General features: G+C 32.1%; 1 protein-coding gene across 1 annotated transcript; it reads right to left on the bottom strand.

The window, feature by feature from the left end:
- Positions 1 to 1,199: 1,199 nt before the first annotated feature.
- On the bottom strand, positions 1,200 to 17,142 carry LOC139513180 (ribosome biogenesis protein wdr12-like). Its single transcript, XM_071301460.1, has 12 exons — positions 17,016 to 17,142; positions 15,131 to 15,216; positions 13,752 to 13,855; positions 13,036 to 13,142; positions 11,369 to 11,484; positions 9,837 to 9,994; positions 8,373 to 8,418; positions 6,564 to 6,646; positions 5,367 to 5,507; positions 2,914 to 3,019; positions 2,179 to 2,311; positions 1,200 to 1,348 (listed from the first exon to the last, which is right to left on the bottom strand). The coding sequence occupies exons 1-12, from the start codon at positions 17,069 to 17,071 to the stop codon at positions 1,219 to 1,221; spliced, it is 1,266 nt and encodes a 421-aa protein (XP_071157561.1). The 5' UTR covers positions 17,072 to 17,142; the 3' UTR covers positions 1,200 to 1,218.
- Positions 17,143 to 21,768: the final 4,626 nt, after the last annotated feature.

Genomic DNA, 21,768 nt, shown 5'->3' with positions numbered 1-21,768 from the left:
AAACTTAGTATACATGTTCCCTTTGATAAGATCATTCTAATTTTAATGCCAAATTAGAGAATTTATTCCAATTTCACGGTCCACTAAACATAGAAAATGATAGTGCGAGTGGGGCATCCGTGTACTGTGGACACATTCTTGTTTCAAATTGTGTTCAGTACATTTACCGGAAAAAGCCAGCTCTTGGCTAAAAATAATTGGCTGATAAAATATTTGCATATAAAGTCATCCAAACATGACCCTTTTATACTAGGTGTTTTCAGATCTTGCACAAGAAATAGCAAATGTTACAAAACAAAGTGAAAATTATATACAAGTTGTTTTGTTATTTCATGTTTTCAATGTTATTCAAGATTAACAAGCATTTAATTCAATCCTGCAAACTTTTTATCCACTATTAAACATTTGGTTAATAATGCAGAAGTCTGAGAAGGTCTTTCCAAATAAATTTCCCAATTAGATAATGCTTCTTTTAGTTTTGCAAGTTATTCATCTTTGAAAAGATTGGTGTCATTGTATATGAATCTAAATTATTCTTGCAGAAACTAAATTAGTTGACCTTTATGAAAACCAATTGAATATCATGGAGAGAGAAATTTCAAAGAAATGTCTAGATATGGCAAATGATCCAACTTTATATGCAACCATTTTACCATGTACACAAGAACCACCCATCTCACCATTAAATTAGAGTGTACTGTATTGTTTTACCAAGTACAGAACAATGGAGCATACATTTTTTTTCTGTTTTCCAAAAAAATTTGAAGGTTCATTTAGGGTTAAAAACTTTTATAAATTATAATACTTTCACCAATACTTCAGTGTGTCAGATAAATAGAGTAACCATGGTAACCTAATCAGCGTTGACCAAAATATCCAAAGTTAACACAGGTAAACATACTGAGCAATCCTCGACCCAGTACAATTGTTTTGTAAAAAAGAATCATGGAACACAACTTCTGGAAATAACACGGTTGCAAGATTCATAACACTTTTTTGCAATATACATGTAATTTATTTTTTATAGTGTTGAAAACTATACCAAAACAAGTTAGTATGTATTCATTGATCCTTGAATAGAGAAGTCTGAACAATTCATTTTTAAAGAGAATATAACAGACCTACTTGATATTGAATGTTTTTATAATCTGTCACAATGGATGTCTAAGTCTTTTTTAATGAATAAAGATATTAAAACCTTAAAAGTTTCATTATTTTTTATTGTTTATACTGAAATATTTTTAGATGGTTATCTGCTCCACCAGACAACAGGGATGATGGTATTGACCAATCAACAGCTAGGATTTTCTCATCATGGCCTGTCATGTTGTATAATGGGGCTTTTGGACTGAAAAGAAAATGTTACAGAATCATGTTTCAACTCTGTCTTTACTCATTAGTAAACTTAAGGCATTAGTCAATTAAAGTACTCAATATGCTAAATGATATAAATGCTAAGAAGATGTGGTATGAGTGCAAATGAAATAACTCTCCATCCAAGTCACAATTAGTAAAAGTAAAAAAAGTTTTTAAAAGTTATCACTATAATACAAATTCTATACATCTATTGTCAGTATATCTAAATTTCCCTCATTATTGAACAGATATATCATGTTAAGGAGGGGTATTTGCGAAAAATACAAGTCGAGAGAATGTTAAATTACACGAGCCTTAAGGCGAGGGAAATTCATTCTCAAGACTGGTATTTTTCGCAAATACCCCTCAATAACATGATATATCTGTTTAATTACACCGAATGTTAATGTACTAAAACTCATTGATGATCGTGACGTTACAAGCGTCCAGTCGGATAGAATATTTTTTGGCAAATACCACGGCAGAGAGGGTAAAAAAGGCATATCCTTTTAGCAAATACCCTGGCGGCGTTAAAAATGAACGCTATTCATTTGATAACAGTAAATTGGTGAAAAATACACTGGCTATTAACCAATCAAAACCCCGGATTCTTACATAAGGTGTAATTAATGCATAAAATTCTACAGGAAATCTTTAGTTTTAAGATATTTCTTACTATATTTGTTTACCATGTCAAAGATGTGAGTAGTATATATATTAACTGAAATTAACTCATTGGGATGAATTTTGTGTATAAATTTAAAACAATACATGGTTTTGTCTGCAGTTGTCCTTCACAAAATAAAATAATGACATATTTACCTTCTAGTGTCCCAAAGTTTCATTACTGAATCATAAGAACCAGAAATAAACAGGAATTCATTTGTCTTGGACCAACAAACACTAGACACCCATCCTGTATGTGATGTATATATACTCTTTACCAAAGCACCATCTGAAAAATTCAATTTTCATTTTTAGTCAATTTCAGGCATATTATGCATTATAATTCATGACACTGATAATACATACATCATATGAACAATGATCCTAAGGAAAATCAATGCAACATTTAACTGCAGGTATTAAATACATGCCTTCCTTTAAGTTAAGTGACACTAACATGGTCATGTCACAGATTTTTTCTTAAATATTTGGCATACAATGATGAGGTAATAAGCATTGTGTACAAGTTTCATAGCATTTGGTTGAGGAAAACTGAAGTTGGAGAACAGAAACGAAAAATTCATAAAAAAGATGACCCATCATTCATGCTATAACCTTATAAGATCTTGACCTACAGCTATAACCATGAGAAAGAGGTCATGGTCAGATGAATCATGTCAGACTCGGACAAGCATGTACCTAAAAACATTTCTTTATATACCTTAAATAGTAGACTTATTACTTGTGGTACAAACGAAATTGACATAATCAGGCAAGCTGAACTTTTGATAAATGAATCAAAAAAAGACGTCACGATTTTCATTATATCTATATTGACAAGCAAAGATTAATCAAATAATTGTTATTGATTTCCTCAATGTTTAAACCAACCTGAACTTCTTGGATCCCACAGTCTAACATGTCTATCTGATGATCCAGTTACTATTTGTCTGTTTAATGGAGAATAACTCATGTCTAAAAATACTTTTGATCCTTGCTGAAATAAAAAAAAAAAATCCTCATAAGTTATTACCAAATTTTCATGTTAATACAGGGTTTCGCCAGGCCATTTTAGCAGTTATATTTATCACAACAGGGATATTTGGCACTGCTATAGTGGAGTCATTTTTGTTTTAAATTCTATCACAAACCTAGTTTTTTAAATACATGCTAGGTAAACTTTAAATGAACAATTTATTATAAATACCATATAGTATATTAATTGACAACAAGTGTATCAATACATAATAATGGCAAGATAAACTGGGTATTAGAGGCGGATTTAGGGGGGGCCCCCCTTTTTTCAGAAAAATTTTGGTTGGTTATATAGGGAATTACTGAAGCGTGACAGAATTGGGGCCCCCCTTAGGCAGTCAGTGGGCCCCCTCTTATGAAAATTTCTAGATAAACTGGGTATCACATGTTCGTGATTTATTATTTAGTCTAGGTATGAATTATGTATGGAATGATCAAGAGAACACTAATGTTGCATTTGAATATATAAAATGTCGTATAAATTATCAATACTACCAGAACTGGTTTACTACTTTGAACGGTTGTGAAAAATTGTGTTTATATAGAAAATTGAAAAATGAGTTTTGTATAGAAGATTACTTAAAAGTATGATTTTAATAGTAACATACTGACTAGACTGCGTAGTGGAACATAAAAACTAAATATTGAAGTTGGTCGTTTTGACAATATTGTAAGAGAAAATCGTATATGTATATGCTGTCATATGAACTGTATTGAAAACGAGTACCATTTTGTTCATGTATGTCCTACCTTTAGATCATTGAGACTACAGTTTTTTTACCAAACTATTAGTCTAGCTCAAATTGTGTAAATTTCTTAATGCGGCATGGAAGTTAAGATCACAAATAATCATTGCATAGCAGTTGTAATTATGTGCTTATTATGACCATATTGTGTTGTTCTCTGTTTGTTTACTGTCATTATTGTAATTGTATAGAATGAAATTCAAAACAATGTGGCTGTGGCCATTGATTGACACATTAAATTCATCCATTGACTGGGACAATTTAGGTGAACGTTTGTCCGTAACGACCATTGCTCACTGTGTACTTTTTAAAGACACTTAAACTATGGGGTCACCAAAGGTTCTCAACACCTTAATAAAGTAATTTGAAAAAATTAATCAGAAATAACACGATGTTTTGATTTATATCAATTATATAAATCAAAACATAAAGGTTATTCCTGATTAATTTTTTTGAATTATTTTATAATTAAAGGCGTTAAGAAACCTTGGTGACCCCACAGTTTAAATGTCTATCGTAGGTACGTCGTGAGCAGTAGTCGTTTACGGTTACATACAAACGTTCACGTAATTTGTCCCAGTCAATGGATGAATTTAATGTGTCAATCAATGGCCACAGCCACACTGTTTTGAATTTCATTCTATTACGTTATTTTGCTATAGCATTATGTTTGCTTCTGCAATAAAATATATTCATTCATTCATTCAATATTGTTTTAATGCCCCACCTACAATAGTAGAGGTTATGCCCCACCTACAATAGTAGAGGGGCATGATGTTTTCTGGTCTGTGGCTCTGTTCGTTCGTTTGTTCGTCTGTGCGTCCGTTCAGGTTAAAGTTTTTGGTCAAGGTAGTTTTTGATGAAGCTGAAGTCCTATCAACTTGAAACTTAGTTTACTTGTTGCTTATGCTATGATCTTTCTAATTTTAAAGCCAAATTAGACTTTTAACCCCAATTTCACGGTCCACTGAACATAGAAAATGAAAGTGGGAGTTTCAGGTTAAAGTTTTTGGTCAAGGTAGTTTTTGATGAAGCTGAAGTCCAATCAACTTGAAACTTAGTACACTTGTTGCTTATGATATGATCTTTCTAATTTTAATGCCAAATTAGATTATAACCCAATTTCATGGTCCATGGAACATGGAAAAGGATAGTGGGAGTGGGGCATCCGTGTACTTTGGACACATTCTTGTTTTTTTCTTTTTGGAAAAATTAAATAATTCAGTTGAATTACTGAACAATAATTTCATACTTTTCCTCAAGTTTATATGAAATGGTGTAGATCTTGTAAAGCTTCATATACATGTATTACCTTATTGTTTATTGTTTATTTTTTAATATTGTATTGTTTCACATATGTTTATAACTTTATAGTCTATTTGCAAATTTCTAGGTAGATTCTGATGTTATTATTATCAAACTTGTCAATGAGCAGATTATCCTTGACTACTTCAGGCAAAAATCCAGATAAAAACCTATGCAATTAGGAGTTCCCCTTGCTTTTTCAAGGGATACATATCTGTTATCCTGATATCCCTAGCTTGTATTAGAGGTGAACCTTACCAGTGATGAGATTTCCTCAGCTTGTTCTAGATCCCATGTTTTGATTGTGTGATCCCATGATGAGGTACAGATTTGATTCGTGTCTATCCATTCTACTGCTGATATACCTTCGTTGTGACCAGACAGTGTCAGGATTGGTACCTAATCAAACAATAAAGTTATACAAAAGTTATTTATTATTTTGCAAGCTGTTTTATCTAACCTGCAATTATAGACAACTTTCCTGTTCATTGAAATTCTGTCAAAAACTTTGGTTTTAGTGAACATCCTATTTGCGTTTATGGGCATTATCACTTCCTTTCCATGTATAGCAATTTGTTGATAAAATATGATGCTATCGTATATTTAATGAATTATTCTGAAAATTTTAAAAATTCTTATCATAAGCATTGCTGTCATTTATAGGAAATTGTGATTAAGTACCTACAGAACAAACATTATTTTTTGTTTATCCTGCAAAATGATGACCAGGAATACACTTGATGAAATTCATATGAATGGCATAATTCGAAAGTGGTCTATATGTTTGATATCTATACAATAGAATAAAAAGTTTTGTGATTCTCTCATGTCTTTGAAAATAATACAAACACATTTTAACATGAATTCAAGGAGATAAGGTGTTTACTCTAATAAGACAGCAACCCAATGATGTTTTAGACTTCACATAGGATCTCCTGAAGTAGACCAGGATTGGTACCTAATCAAACAATTAAGTTGTACAAATGTTATTCATTATTTTGTAAACTCTTTTATCTAACCTGCAATAGACAACTTTTCTGTTCATTGCAATTCCGTCAAAAACTTTGGATTTAGTGAACATTGTTCGTGTGTTTAGGGGCATCCTCACTTCCTTTCAATGTTGAGCAAGTGGTTGAAAAAATATGATGCTATATTGCACGAATTAATCTGCAAATTGAATTCTCATAATTGCTTATCAGCATTGCTGTCATTAGGAAATTGTAATTAAGTACCTACGGAACAAACATTATTCTTGATTTATCATGCGAAATGAAGATCAGGAAGACACTTGATGAAATTTAAGACTGCAGGGATGCAGGCATTTGCTTTATCTGGAAAATGATGACCATTCTAGAATTATTCATAAACTCTTATATTTGATAATTTGCTGTTTTGTATACAACTTTTCTTCAATTCAGAAAAAAATGTAATGGCTTAGTATTGCCTTATACCCACCCGAGTCTGCACTTTTCTTCTTGATGTTTTTCTTTTCTTATGAGGAATATCTTCTTCATCTTCATCTTCTACAGCCTCACACTCTTATAAAGGAAAAAAACTGAACTCAACAAACAAATGTACAGTATCATGACTGTAGATCAATAATATAGAGGAAATGTACTCAGAGGAAAACTGAGCATTGGTTAACTGGTGAACAGCTAGCTTGTGTGTATCATCAGCTCAGTAGTAAGTGCTTCTAAAGTGATATAATTTATAACCTAACTTTTTTACTTTCTGTTGAGGAATTAAGAAATTATTAAGAAACTAAGGTTCTAACACCCTCAGGCAAAGTTGAACTTTTGTGATTTCTATCATTGTTTTAATTCATAAATCAAATGTTGCTTCAACAGTGGTGTCATCGATTAGATGTGATTTCAACAGTTGTTTTATTAATCAGATGTTGCTTCAAAGTGGTGTCAATGATAAGATGTTTCTTCAACAGTGGTTTCAATGACAAGATGTTTTTTCAACAGTGGTGTCAATGATAAGATGTTTCTTCAATAGTGGTGTCAATGATAAGATGTTTCTTCAACAGTGGTGTCAATGATAAGATGTTTCTTCAACAGTGGTGTCAATGACAAGATGTTTCTTCAACAGTGGTGTCAATGATAAGATGTTTCTTCAACAGTGGTGTCAATGATAAGATGTTTCTTCAACAGTGGTTTCAATGATAAGATGTTTCTTCAACAGTGGTGTCATCGATTAGATGTTTCTTCAACAGTGGTGTCAATGACAAGATGTTTCTTCAACAGTGGTGTCAATGATAAGATGTTTCTTCAACAGTGGTGTCAATGATAAGATGTTTCTTCAACAGTGGTTTCAATGATAAGATGTTTCTTCAACAGTGGTGTCAATGATAAGATGTTTCTTCAACAGTGGTGTCAATGATAAGATGTTTCTTCAACAGTGGTGTCAATGATAAGATGTTTCTTCAACAGTGGTTTCAATGATAAGATGTTTCTTCAACAGTGCTGTCAATGATAAGATGTTTCTTCAACAGTGGTGTCAATGATAAGATGTTTCTTCAACAGTGGTGTCAATGATAAGATGTTTCTTCAACAGTGGTTTCAATGATAAGATGTTTCTTCAACAGTGGTGTCATCGATTAGATGTTTCTTCAACAGTGGTGTCAATGACGAGATGTTTCTTCAACAGTGGCGTCAATGACAAGATGTTTCTTCAACAGATGTATTATTCATCAGGGGCTGCTGAACAGCAATGCCATCAATTAGATGTTTCATCAACAGCAGTGACAAGTACCAGATGTGGTTTTAACAGTGATGTGAGTCCCTGATTAGACTGAGTCATTAATCTTTGTAAACATTACTCAAGGCAAAATACTCTTTATTCAGCCAATATTTAGCAGGCAAAATTAAAATCATGTGAAAAAAAAAGTAAAATCACAAAAATACTGAACTCAGAGGAAAATCAATTTGAAAAGTCCATAATCACATGGCAAAATCAAAAAACAAAACGCATCAAAAACGAATGGACAAGAACTGTCATATTCCTGACTTGGTACAGGCATTTTCAAATGTAGAAAATGGTGGATTAAACCTGGTTCTATAGCGCTAACCCTCTCACTTTAATAACAGTCTCATCAAATTCCGCTACATTTACATGAAAAGTATTCCTCTTGTTTTTCTTATAGGATTTTTTGAGGATTTTTTATTTTATAACCCAGAAGTTCTGTTCATGTTTTGCAAGATGCTTTGCTTTTTAACATAAAAAACACAAAAACATTGCTTCTTAACAAATTACACATACCTGCTGACCAGAGTTTTAACATTTTGTCCCAGGATCCACTGCAAAACTGAAAATAAATAACACAATGTGCACATTTTTTATAGAAAGATGTGTGTTGAAATATGTCTTATACATGATAGAATAATGAATATTTTATCAATATGCAATTTTGTTCCAAATTTTTTTCTGTGTACAGTGAAACCTGGGTAAACCGAACCTTGATAAAACCAAATTTCAGTTTAAACCGAACAATTTTCAAAGTCCCACAAAATTTCCCTATCAATTAACGTTAATCTAACCTGAAAAAACCGAACCCTGTCAACACCGAATTCAGAACGCTTTTTGAAGGCTCGTTAGTAAATTTGTATCTAAAAATTACCTGTCAAAATCGATCAATACCAATCAAAACAATAAAATATAATTAATTATTTGCATGATTTAATTAAACAAACACAAGATGGCAGAGTATCCCCGAAGGTATTTGAGGTTTAATGAACTTGTGAGTTGTTATTACAAACTAATTAGCATGTCTGTGTGCATGTATAAAGTGATTTTTTTGTAAAGAAACGTTAAACTGGTCAGCTACCCCCATCACCGATAATGACAAGAAAGGAACTTTCCCTCAGATCAATTAAATGCACCTTACTCAAATAATTACGGCCACAAAATCGAAACTGCCATTCTGTAGCTAAACTGTTTAATTAAATAATAGTTTTAAAGCCTTTCACAGGATTAAGAAGTCGTGCAACACAACAAGGTCAATGGATTTCGATTGCTGGATTCCCATTAGAGGCCCTATATATTTGATTCAAATGCTCCAGAAGACTTCCGTTAGCTATTTAGCAACGATAAAGTCCGAGAACAAACTGGACCCCTGCTGTTGTTTCACTATTATCGTGTGCCGAACTATCAATCAGCGGGTGACCAGTTTAGTTCGAGAACTCGTGTGTACAATGACATTCCCGATTCAACTACGGAATCATCATATGACAGTGACTGCGAATCTGAATTGGTCAGTGAATTAACGGATGAGAAAATAATTATAAAAAGCAAAATCGCTCCACGTCGGACATCTCCCAACGACGAGCGTGATTGACGGAGTGGCGTTTGATTTATAAACAAATATGTAGCAAAACGTCTATCTTTTATCTTCTTTTACTTTTATATTTACATCTAAATCAACACAAAAATAAACTGTCAGCTGTTGTGTCACCTATTATTCCTGCCAAAATTATTTTGGTGTCGTCTACCTCTACAATCCGAACACCTGTGAAAACCGAACAAAACGCAAAGTCCCTTGGGTGTTCAGTTTGGACAGGTTTCACTGCATAAGTTTTTTTTAAAAAGAGGCTGAAGCCTTTGTCAATTCTTGGCTAAAATATTTGAAACTTTTCAATGACATATTGTTAAACCTTAGTTTACTTCAGTCATACAATCCACATTTCCTGTAAGTATCAAAGCATTATAACTATGTCTTTAACCTACCCTTTGTTTAGTGTGGTCAATATTTATACAATCCACACTACCTGCATGTCCACGACATGCAGCCACACAGTCTACAGAGTTAGATTCACTATCCCACTGCCATATATGAATTGTCTGATCATGTGATCCTGACATAAATGTTTTCACTGTGGAATCATCTAAAATAGAAAAAATGCATAACACAAAATATTATAATTTTTGGGATAAGATTGCTTTCAAGCAATCTGTAGACTTTTACCATTGGCTCAAGGCCATGCCCTCACGTCAACCGTTTTATTCTAAACATTAAGGAACATCTCAGATTCTTATGATTGTCTTGCTTTGAAAGGTAAAAACAAACAAAGGGATTGAACTACAATACCCCTTCAGCCGAAATGAAGTCTTCTTCCATATTATCGTTTCGAGTTGTCTCCCTTCCGGAAGTAACTTCTGTCAATTCTGAATCAAAATACGATATGACACGTCGAGAAAAATAAACTCATTCTGTCAATAAACGTTGTATTATATCAAAAACGATCACAATTTAAACCGAGGAATGTGTATGGACAGGAGTCATGCCCACTGAACCAAAGGAAATTAAATATTTAAAGAGTTAGGAATGGGGTTCCTCCTAGAATTAATGTAGGAAAATAGGTGATAAGATACGAAGTGAAATACCTTCTCTCACTTTGAGTCTCAGTGACTGCTGTGGAAAGTAAACTTGGAATTGATAGTACAAAAATAAAACACAATAAGTACATTGTTCATACACTTGTATCCGGGATTGGCTATTTTGTAACTATTCAGATAACGTAAATTATATTTTACATGTGCAGTTGAATTAGTTTTGAAAATAATATTATCCAGCTACATGTATACATGTGTCAATGAAAACAATGGCAATCGTATCCCTCAGAGCAATCTGCTCTTTGATTTCATTTGCATCTGAATATGTTTAAAATATTACAAAACAATTTGTGATAAAATGCTTCAGTAATGTGATACGGGTGTCTGCAATACTGATGATTTTCACAGAGAATTTACATTTGTGGTTGTTAAATAAGTCAAACAAACTCCTCTTTTCAGTACACTTCAACAAAAAATTGATATATAGGAGAAGGCAAAAATACTGCAAGGTACAATAGACCATGACAACAATCAAAGCACTCCATCGAAAATATAGAGATACCAAAAATACCAGGTTGGAAACTTTGTAATCTAAATATTAATGGATTGCTAATCTCTTCTGCCTTCAATACTTTTTCGCGAAAAGTGGTTGTCCTCAGGATTTTACCACCAAAATTTGGCTAAGGACTGACTAAATTTTAGTTTTTTTGAATGGAATTAATATTGAGGACCTGCAGATTTTCTTCAAGGACCACCAGGGAAAAAAAGATTTCGCGAACTCTGTTCAATAGTGAACTTTTTACATTAATCTAATACCAACTACTCATTTGTTATTTAACCCCTTTACTTACCGTAATAGCTGCCTTATTAAGTATGAATTGTTATAGATACCATATTTGTGATGGTAAATTATATCATATTCTTACCATCTGTTATCCATTGAACACATTTGACAGGTGCTGAGTGGCCTGGGATCGTCAAAAATGGACTACCTTTAACTGACCAGAGTCTAACTGTGTTGTCATAGCACCCAGACAAAATGCTGAAATTCAAAGAATGCATACTATAGGGTGACAATTTAAAATAAGCAATATCACACAGGTCACATATCTACTTTAACCAATTTAACTATGGAAGAGATCGTTTAGTTCTACGACCAATTAAAAAGATCTCAAAAAAAAAAAATTGGCTAAAAAAAAAACTTTTATTTCTTCCTGCTTTACATACATATGACTTGATGTATTCTTAATTTTCTTAAAAGTATAACATGGATGGATATTACTGATTGCCTAGTCATCATTGATGATTAAAAATATAACAGGGCAATAAACATCTTTTTCCTGACCTGGTATAGCCACGGGCTGATCTAGATTTTGAAAAAGGGGGATTGGAAAGCCCCAAAACTAGCTTCCCAATCCCCCCTTTTCAAAATCTAGATCAGCCTGTGGCTATACCTGGTCAGGAAAAAGATGTAGTTTTTACAAATATACTTTTTTTTAAAAGAAATCTTTAAAACTTCTCACCAACATTCAAGCGTTTTAAGTTATTTTTACTGTGAAAGTACTTTTGTTCATGGGGAACCAATTTTCGTGGTTTTCGTGGATGACTTTATTCACGAATTTAAGTGTCCAATGAAAAAAAACCCAACCATTGTCAAAATCAAGATATGGAAATATCCCCATGTAGGTTTCACTTCTGATATGATCTAGAGAACATATTGAACATCGCCAAATCTAAGAATACTATTATAGTTGTCACAAGGCAAATGCACTATGAACTACAACTGCAGGCAGGATTAGATCCATTTAATCTTTAAAACCTTAACTGTACAATTTTTTATCTTTTAAATCAAATAAAACAATATTTTGATCGATGAAAGACAGATTTCTGGTTTTGTTATGCTATGATTACTCATAACTCTCGTACATACAGGAAATAAAAATTTCATGCTGGGCTGGCTTTTGATAAAAAATATTTTACAATTCAAGATACGCTTAAAGCATTTGTTTATGTAATTGTTTTCTTTAGCTGACATGGTAATGACCTAATCAACACCTTTAATTTGATCTTTAATCTGTTGATCACTCTATCTAGGATTAATTAGTGTGCCGGGTCACAACAATTTAGACAGGTCAATGTTTACTTTGCATTTCCTTCAATCCAGACAACTTGTAACCTTTGTTTCTAATGGCTTCAATTTTACAAATTTTTTTTTCATAGAAAACTTAAATCCACAAATTTAAAAACCCACGTAAATGTTCCTCAAACCACGAAAATTGATACCCACGAATTAAAGTACTTTCACAGTATAGCAAAATGTGCAACTAAATAAAACAGAACCATTTAAATTTCACATGCAATACAATACTGATCTCATTTTTCAATCTTCTTAACCCTTGCTATGTGGATGGCCAAATACTGAGAATTCAGATTTTTTTTCAAGTTTTATTTATTTGAAAAGTTGAAACAGGATTTTTTTTTTATTGGTTTAGTTGGCCTTCAGTAGGCAGGAAGCAGGAATTCCTCAAAGATTAACAGTCCTGATACCTTACCATAGACACTGTTGTATTTCCATGGTTACATTTATACTTACCAATCTTTACAGCCCTGTATACAACTGACCCAGTCATCATGTACTAGTGAGTCTTCTGGTTCTGGAGCTTGTTGTTTTTCAATGTATTCTATATCAACCAATGACTCCTTAATATAGAAATAATAAATTGTTTTAAAAGGGATGTATATGTGTGTGAATATAAGCCAAAAATCACCATGAATGAGTTGTGATATTTTTTTTTAAAAACAATTATTTATAGAAAGGATTTTTATCAGAAAACATTATTTAGTAATCAAAACACATTAAAATGGATACAGCAATAACCAATAGTGTAGCACCTTGTTCCCCATATCCAATACATGTCAGTTTATAAAACAGAGGATCCAATTTCTATATAAAAACACCTTATGGTCAGCTCTGGTATTTGTCAAATTTAATCTGTTTTGTTGTGTTGATTTCTAGGTAAAAATTCCTGTACAGACAGGTTCTCAGCAGAAAACAAAAAACTTATTTAGCATTTTCTCCATCATAGTCAATATTATTAATTCAACAATAATCAAAGATTTATTCAAATTGTCTTTTGATCTCAATCAGTCGTCTATTTCCAAAGTGAACAATGAACATAAACCAATTTTATGATTGTTTGAGCCTGAAGTGTACGTATATTTTTCTTTAAAAGGCATTTAATAGATATATAAACCTGGACCAGTGGCACTCATTCTGTACTTGTACTAAAATGTCTTAAAAACACTTACTGTTGATATGCCTTTGTTTTCTAGATGCTTATCTAAGTTTAGTCGCAGAAATTCTCCATCAATTAAAAAATCAAAATCAACATTTGTCTTCTCACCATCGCCCTCTGAAATTGAAAACGATCAATACAAAATTATTTAATTAAAAAATAATTTAATTAAGGTGGTACCTAACACTACAGGGAGATAACTCTGTAGAATCAGCTAAACGTTTTAATTACGTTGTGTTGTTAAGGGAATATTAAGCTTCTCAATGATCAAAATGTGTGTTTGTCAAACTGCTATATAACCAGTGTAATTTTCCTGATAAAACGTTTGGTTCAAATATTTTGAAATTTTTATATTTTTGTTAAAGGGTCAAAGTAAATACTTTGTCAAAATTTTATGAAAATTAAACGAGTCAAATTAATTTTAGTAAAGGTGTTGGGTACCTTAAAGGTCTTATAACAATTGAGAACTGGATATGGCTTGATATCAACTCAAGTTATATAATATTATTATACTGTAAACCAACTTATTTTCCCAGATACTTTATTTCGAATTCAGCCCTTTCAGACCACTTCCATGCAATTTTATTTTGTGATTATCAAAGTTACAGGATATATTTAAATGAAGGTAGATTTAAGGAATAACAGTACTGTAGTTGAAGAGTTGCCACCGTCAATTGTAGATTTGATGGTCGCAAATGCAGTTTTACTGGCGACGCGTAGCGGAGACAGTAAAACGGAGATTTGCGACCGTCAAATCAAAATTGACGGTGGCAACTCTTCAACTACAGTACTGTTATTCCGATTCTAATGCATTACAAAAAGAAAAAAATACAATAAAACTTGACAAAATGTCTAAATTTGACAAAAAGAAAAAAATCTGCGAAACTTCATGAATGATTTTGGCACAAAGACGTCATGGCTTAACGTGCATCGTATAAATAAAAACTTTCAAACTGGAGTTTATTACATTACCTGTACGCTTCAAATTCGGATAAAATTACATTAAAACGGCAAATTCGAGGTAGGTGTTGTTTTTATTTTCGATTATATAGAAGTAAACGAACATTTGTTGATTCAATCAATTCAAAATGGCGGTCCCTCCTTAGTTACGCCTGGTCAACTGTGGATTTGACGGCAATTTTTAGCCAATGAAAAAAATTGTAACATCCAAATTGCATTAGAATCTATGTTACATACATGCACATATTCAATGTTAACATACTCTCAATTTAGCTGCTCTTCTTATTCAATACAAATATTTTTTCTGCACTAACTTAGAAGCAAAACAAAAAAAATTATATTAAGCACTTTTAAACTTTTTCATCAGAATTTACTTTACTCCTTTTAAAGATCAACTATGCTCTATATTTTAAGGTTGAAAAGCATACAAACCATTCAATAGACTGTTTATTAATGAACTCAGGTCACATGTTCCAACTTGTGCTTGAACTGAAAATGGTGCAGATGGAACTGAAAACCTAAAAAATATTAAAATTCAAAATGAAGTGGAAATGGATTTCTTTGTTGGTTTATTCTGACTTTTTTCATTCAGCGACTAATAATTTAATGCAACAATACTGTTGACTAAATATTATGGTACATTCTTTCTTTAATGATTTTACTATCTGCTGACAAAGAAAAAGAAATAACATGTAAATCCTGATAAATATAAAACACTGATTACCAATAGATAAACACTGGTACATGTAGTAATCAACAAAGAAAACAAATAAAAAGTTCACATCTTATGCTAAGTTTAATGTATCTCTATTTTTCAATTTTTTTATCTCTTAGTTAAAAATTCTCCATCTCAAGCTTCTCAACTTAGAAGGGTTTTCCTGCCAACTGTCACTATTTGTGGGGGATTTCCCCCATGGAAGCTCCCAAATGGAAATTTTGAAAGAGCAAATTTGTTAACAATTTTAAACAAAACAATGACTTTTACAATAGCTAAAGGCTTTTAAAAGTATGCAAAAGCCCAAAACCAACATCAAAATGTATTTGAAGGCCCCCTTGAAGGTTTTGTAGGACTATATGAGCCACCTTGCACGCAAAAACCCCATGGTCATTTTGAAAAGTTGGCAGGTATGTGACTTCTTACACTAGTACAATGTTTAATTGTTGTTGTTCAGGAAAATAGTTATCAACCGATTATCTCTGGTATTTCAACTCATAAAACATTTATAAAACAATATTGTTAAAAAAACAAATCTAGGTCCAGATCTTTCAGACATTATCTTGGTTCTAAAAATCATAAAACTGTAAGAGCCAACAAAAAACATGATCTTCATTACCGGTAAGTTGTTTTACCAATGTTATTTCAACTGATCAGGCGGAGCTTATGTTTTAATTTGCATAAGGACAATCTATTTAAAGATGTGTGTGATAAGGATGATTGCCGTTATAATTAGTATTGAATTCTAATCACCTATCAGTGTCATCAAACACATATACATTTTGTACTAAAGAACTGAGTGTGTGGTATGCGAAAAATAACTGGACACTTCATTGATGAGTCCCAAAACTCCTGTCCATAGATGGACTGGTCTTAAATGAGCAAACTTCTTAAACCCCGCCCAGTCAAGTGAAATAAATCTAGTATTATCTTGAATTAAATTGGAAATCCAAGATATCAAAGAAAATTTTGAGGTCAAATGTGCAATATATCTAGTTAAAATGACACAATACCCCAAACTGTTGTCTCTGGAATCTTGTCGGCATTTTTTTCATACTACACATTACAATGAAGATTTTAATGCATAATTTCCATGGGACTTTATTTATGTTATTAAAGGGGGAACTAATGCCATTCGATGTACCCAAGATACATTGCAAACAGTCCTTCCTTTTAACCTTCTTTTCTAGTATTCTAAGCTTAAAATCAAAGTAAAATGCAATTTTCAAATGGTGCAATGCTCTATTTTTGGGAACCCTCTGTAAATTAAAAACATATTTCAAGGGGAGTTTCTATGTATGCTCTTGAAAGGAGCATAAATTAAAATGAGTTTCTGATTTCTGCTTTCTGAAAGAACTGCCCTTGCTGATAGGTGTTGTTCAGGGAAAAACTCTCCTGAGAAATTGTGATGATATTTTCTTGGCATCCTAACAGTTATAAAGAAGAAAATAAATTTGTTTGACTAATATCTGACTTATCTTGATGCTGAGCTTGGAAAATCAATCGAATTATCGGTTTTAAACGGGTACTTCTGGAGTACACCCTCTTTAGGTTTGACATTAGGAAAATAATTTTAACTAATAAATTGATTAAACATATTACTGAGGTTGTTTTGTAAAGAATCTGGCTTGGACATGTGGTATGTTGTTTGTTTCCATTTTATCAACATGTGGGGAGATAGTCGGAAATCTTTCATAAACTAATAACGTCAGAGAAGTTCCGAACGAGTGGTATTATTACCGTCTTTCCTCAAAATAAATGATAAAATTTCGTACAACCTGTGATTACTGTTGTATGTCTCTGGTTATACGATCTTATATATGTGTTCACTATATAAATACTTGGTTGTTAGAAATCTCAGGTACAAATAATTTTAAAAAGAACTACAAAATTCAATTTTCAATTTTATTAAAATTGAAAATTGAATTTTGTAGTTCTTTTTAAAATTATTTGTAGAGTGGGGTGCTCATTTTCGCCATATCTTTCGATGTTTTCTACAGTTTATGTTCCGGTCTATATGTTTTTGAAGTAAACTGATATTTCTATATGAAGATTACTTCCAATGCAAAATATTTTTAAGCTTGAAAACGTGTTTGTTTGAAAATAATCATCTTAAAAGTGAGACTAAAGGGTGTTTGAAATTTCTTGATGTTTTGTCGATGGGGGACACATATTCGCCGTTTTTACACATCTATTTAAAACCAAATAACTTTAAACAATGTTTATCAAATCAATGTCATTATAGATGAATAGCAGACATTTCAAAGGTGTAATGAACTGAAATTTAGGGCAATCAAGTCAAAGAATTACTTTGAAATGCTTCTTTGAAACCATGTTTTTCATTCAGGAAATCAGCCGAAAATCGTTGTCTATTTTTCGGTCCTTTGCGGTAATTGCCAAAATTTTGTCTCAGATTAAAAAATAATCATGTTTGTTATAAAAATATAATTCACCGGCATATTTCTTCATTTCAGCCATCCTTTGAAGTTTTTACACCCCAAAATCATATAACGGTGAAATTGTGTCCCCGGCGAATATGGGCACCCCACTCTATAAAATTGAAAATTGAATTTTGTAGTTCTTTTTAAAATTATTTGTACCTGAGATTTCTATAACAATCAAGTTATACTCTACGCAAGGATTTGTATAGTGATACTATACAAATCCTTGCTCTACTTTAGAATAAAGTTTTTACATTTTCTCTTTTTTTTATACAATATCTTGTCTGTTAGGTTGTTAATCTTGCACATCAGAACAATGCAAAAACTTGAATTTTCCAACTTCATGTCCTGTTGCCATGGTAACCGTTGTTCATAGAAACCAAAAAATTGTTCTCATTTGATTGCCTTGTGAAACTGTATTATTCTGTGTTAGTTTAACAAAGGATATGACAACATATGTCACACCGATGATGAAAGATATAAAAAAACTGCTGTTGATCACTGTTTCGTTAGGGGTCACAAAAACGTTTTTCGGGCAAAAAATAGTCTGGTGACCCATATTTTTTTTTATTTCTTTTTAAAGCTCATTGTTATGACCATCTTATGTCAAATTTAAAAAAATATTCATTGGACCATTTTTTTGGAAATTTAAGAAAAATAGAAATTTTTAACAAAATCTGTGTTTTTTTTGTGGAGCAGTGTTGATGAAATTAGAGCCGAAATCAATGAAAATGAATAAAACTGCCATTATTTGTGTTTTATTTACATTTTAAATAATAATTTTGTAATAAATGAAGAACAAACCTTTCAAAATACTTTCAAAGGCTTAAAAAAAAATCCAGAGTTTCTACATCAGGTATGTATTTATGCATACACGTGATGTGCCAACTTTGGTGACCGTTACCATGGAAACGAGTCTGGTGACATACTATTTTTAACTCAAATTTTCATAGAGGCCATTGCATAGTATATGTATGCAAATTTTAAGAAAAATTCAATGGTGAAAAAAAATTTGCTATATCTGTAGGGATCCGCCTTAAATAATTTTTATATACTTTTCATAAGATGCCTTGATGCAATTTCATCGAATTTTCATTTCATTTTTTTTCTCCAGAAAAAGTAATAATTCACTGTAGGCCTTTTAGTTTCAGCAGGAATTGTATCGTAAAGCTTCTATAGTATACAAATCTTTGGTCCCAGCATGAATACAAAATTGATACTCATATAGATTTTGAAAAATAGAAGATCATCTCGGCAATAGATTTTGTTGTTGAATAAATGATATGACTCGATCTGCTGCAACTTGCATATAAATATAAAGCATCTTTCTGTAAGGAAAAGGTTAAACATGCTAGTAGAAATACTTCGATACGATTCAGTAAAACTGTAAATGTTCTCTTTGACACATATATTACTAGTTTTCGACAATAATGAACTTCGATATGTTAAAATTGAGAATGGAAATGGGGAATATCAAATGTCAAAGAGACAACAACCCGACCAAAGAGCAGGTACTGTGACAGTCGAATGGTGTATGTATTCCTATGGTGTATGTATTCTTATGGTGTATTCATGTATTCCTATGGTGTATGTATTCCGATGGTGTATGTATTCCTATGGTGTATGTATTCCTATGGTGTCTGTATTCCTATGGTGTATGTATTCCTATGGTGTATGTATTCCTATGGTGTATGTATTTCTATGGTGTATGTATTCCTATGGTGTATGTATTCCTATGGTGTATGTATTCCTATGGTGTATGTATTCCGATGGTGTATGTATTCCGATGGTGTATGTATTCCTATGGTGTATGTATTCCGATGGTGTATGTATTCCTATGGTGTATGTATTCCTATGGTGTATGTATTCCTATGGTGTATGTATTCCTATCAACACCTATTGATTCCGTACTCTTTTATAGAAGCCTTGGTTGTGCACTTTTAGTGGCAGCCCTTTTCGGCTGTATCGTATGTTTCCATAGTTGTTATTTTGTCTTATTTTGTTTTTGGAGGGGGACTTTATATATAAACACTAAAAACACACTGACATGTCGCTGGAATGGTTAACTTTTTATATGTCAAATACATTATTGAGGTAGTATTTCATATGGAAAAATGTCTGTACAAATGCAATTACGATCTCAAGCATGTAACATGTCTCTATGATCTCAAATATGTGACATGTCTCTACGATCTCAAGCATGTGACATGTCTCTGGATGTCTAACTCTTACTGAGAAATATATAAATGGGTGATAATTTTGTATCGAAATACATATGGGACAATATTGAGAAGAAAAAAACCTTCAATATTCGAATACCCATTATAGGGGGTCGTGAGATAGGCGAAAATCCAAATCACCAACAATCTAATGTTAACCCCAATAAATCCAATTTAACCAACAATAAGTGTCCTTTTCTATATTTTCAATTATACTCAAAACGATATGTGTCTCTAATAAATCACGTCTCCTTGTGCATGTCTTTTTTCGAACTCGTTTGCTGTCCACCGGTATCTGTAATAATCGTTCCCACATTGTAAATTCCTACAGAGAGCTTAAACGCGAAACCCAAATTTGTAAATTCAAAAAAAGGACATTCACCCTTTGCTATCCATATCAGAATTGTTCAAAACAAGCCCACTTGGCTAAACGTCCACAGCACATGCAACTATGCAGTTTTAAAATTATTCAAAGCAAAAATATCACAAGGGCGTACGCAACGGCCATCTCATCAAGTTATCAAACTCACCATACAAATAAAATTCAGAGAAACCCTTCATGACATTGATCATACATGGTATTCAAAACAATTAAGAGACAAGTCTGATATCCAATGAGTACAACTGATGCCCACAGTAACACATAAGCCTGGTATCCTAGCTGTACGAGTTTTTAGAAATCTGTAAAAAGATTCCAATGCTGATACATACATAAATTTGCCTTGCTCATTGTTGAAGGCCGTACGGTGACCTATAGTTGTTAATGTCTGTGTCATTTTGGTCTCTTGTGGACAGTTGTCTCATTGGCAATCATACCACATCTTCTTTTTTTATATAAATACATATATTGAATGTGTTTGGTTCAAACAAGGAAAAAATCTCGAAATCAAGTACTATCACCTAGATGAGTTAAGGATTCAACAAGGGGACTTGTACCTCAATAACTAAGCAGATAACGCACCAAAACATATTCTAAATCCAGGTTTCCCTCATATCTTTAATACAGTATTAAATTAAAATAAAAGGTAGATAGCGTAAAACAAAAAAAAACAAAACAAAAAGTGCGTGTTTTTTTTTAGCTCAGACAAAAATTCATAACCCTCCTTCCTTAAAGTCAAATGATTGCTCCCAAAGCATTTTAAAATGTTTCAATTTTAGAAAGTGCATTTTTGGCATCTTCATGTTTTGTTTTTTGATGGTCTTTGATATAGATAAAATTTTATGATGTCACAGTAAGTAAAGAGGACTTTTCAATGGATGGCGAAGTGTATTTTCGTTGAATTTCTATTTCCTTATTTTCAATAAAAAAGAAGCCTAAATGGGTTTCTATTTGTATCCATCTGATGAGTTAAGGTATGTCATTGGTATATATATTTCCTTAGATATAATTTTCTTATCATGACTTTGCAAAAATAAAGATTTTACAATGCTTTTTTGGCAAAAATATAATAAAAAGTATGGGTCACAGTGCTATTTTTCAAGTAAATCAGTCCAGTATTATTTTATTACAAAAAAGAGTTATCTCCTCTTAGATTGCTAAGTTTAATAATTGATTCTAAAAGACACTAATATTTGATATTTGTTTAAACATCTTGGACAATGCAATCAATCACTAATTTGTCTTTCAATATATAAATGAATAGTCTAACCAATTAATTGCAAATCTGACTCAAAATTTGCAGATTATAGCAGAGA

Source organism: Mytilus edulis, chromosome 2, assembly GCF_963676685.1.
Source record: "Mytilus edulis chromosome 2, xbMytEdul2.2, whole genome shotgun sequence".
Taxonomy (NCBI): Eukaryota; Metazoa; Mollusca; class Bivalvia; order Mytilida; family Mytilidae; genus Mytilus; species Mytilus edulis.
This window is presented reverse-complemented; position numbering and strand designations above follow the sequence as displayed.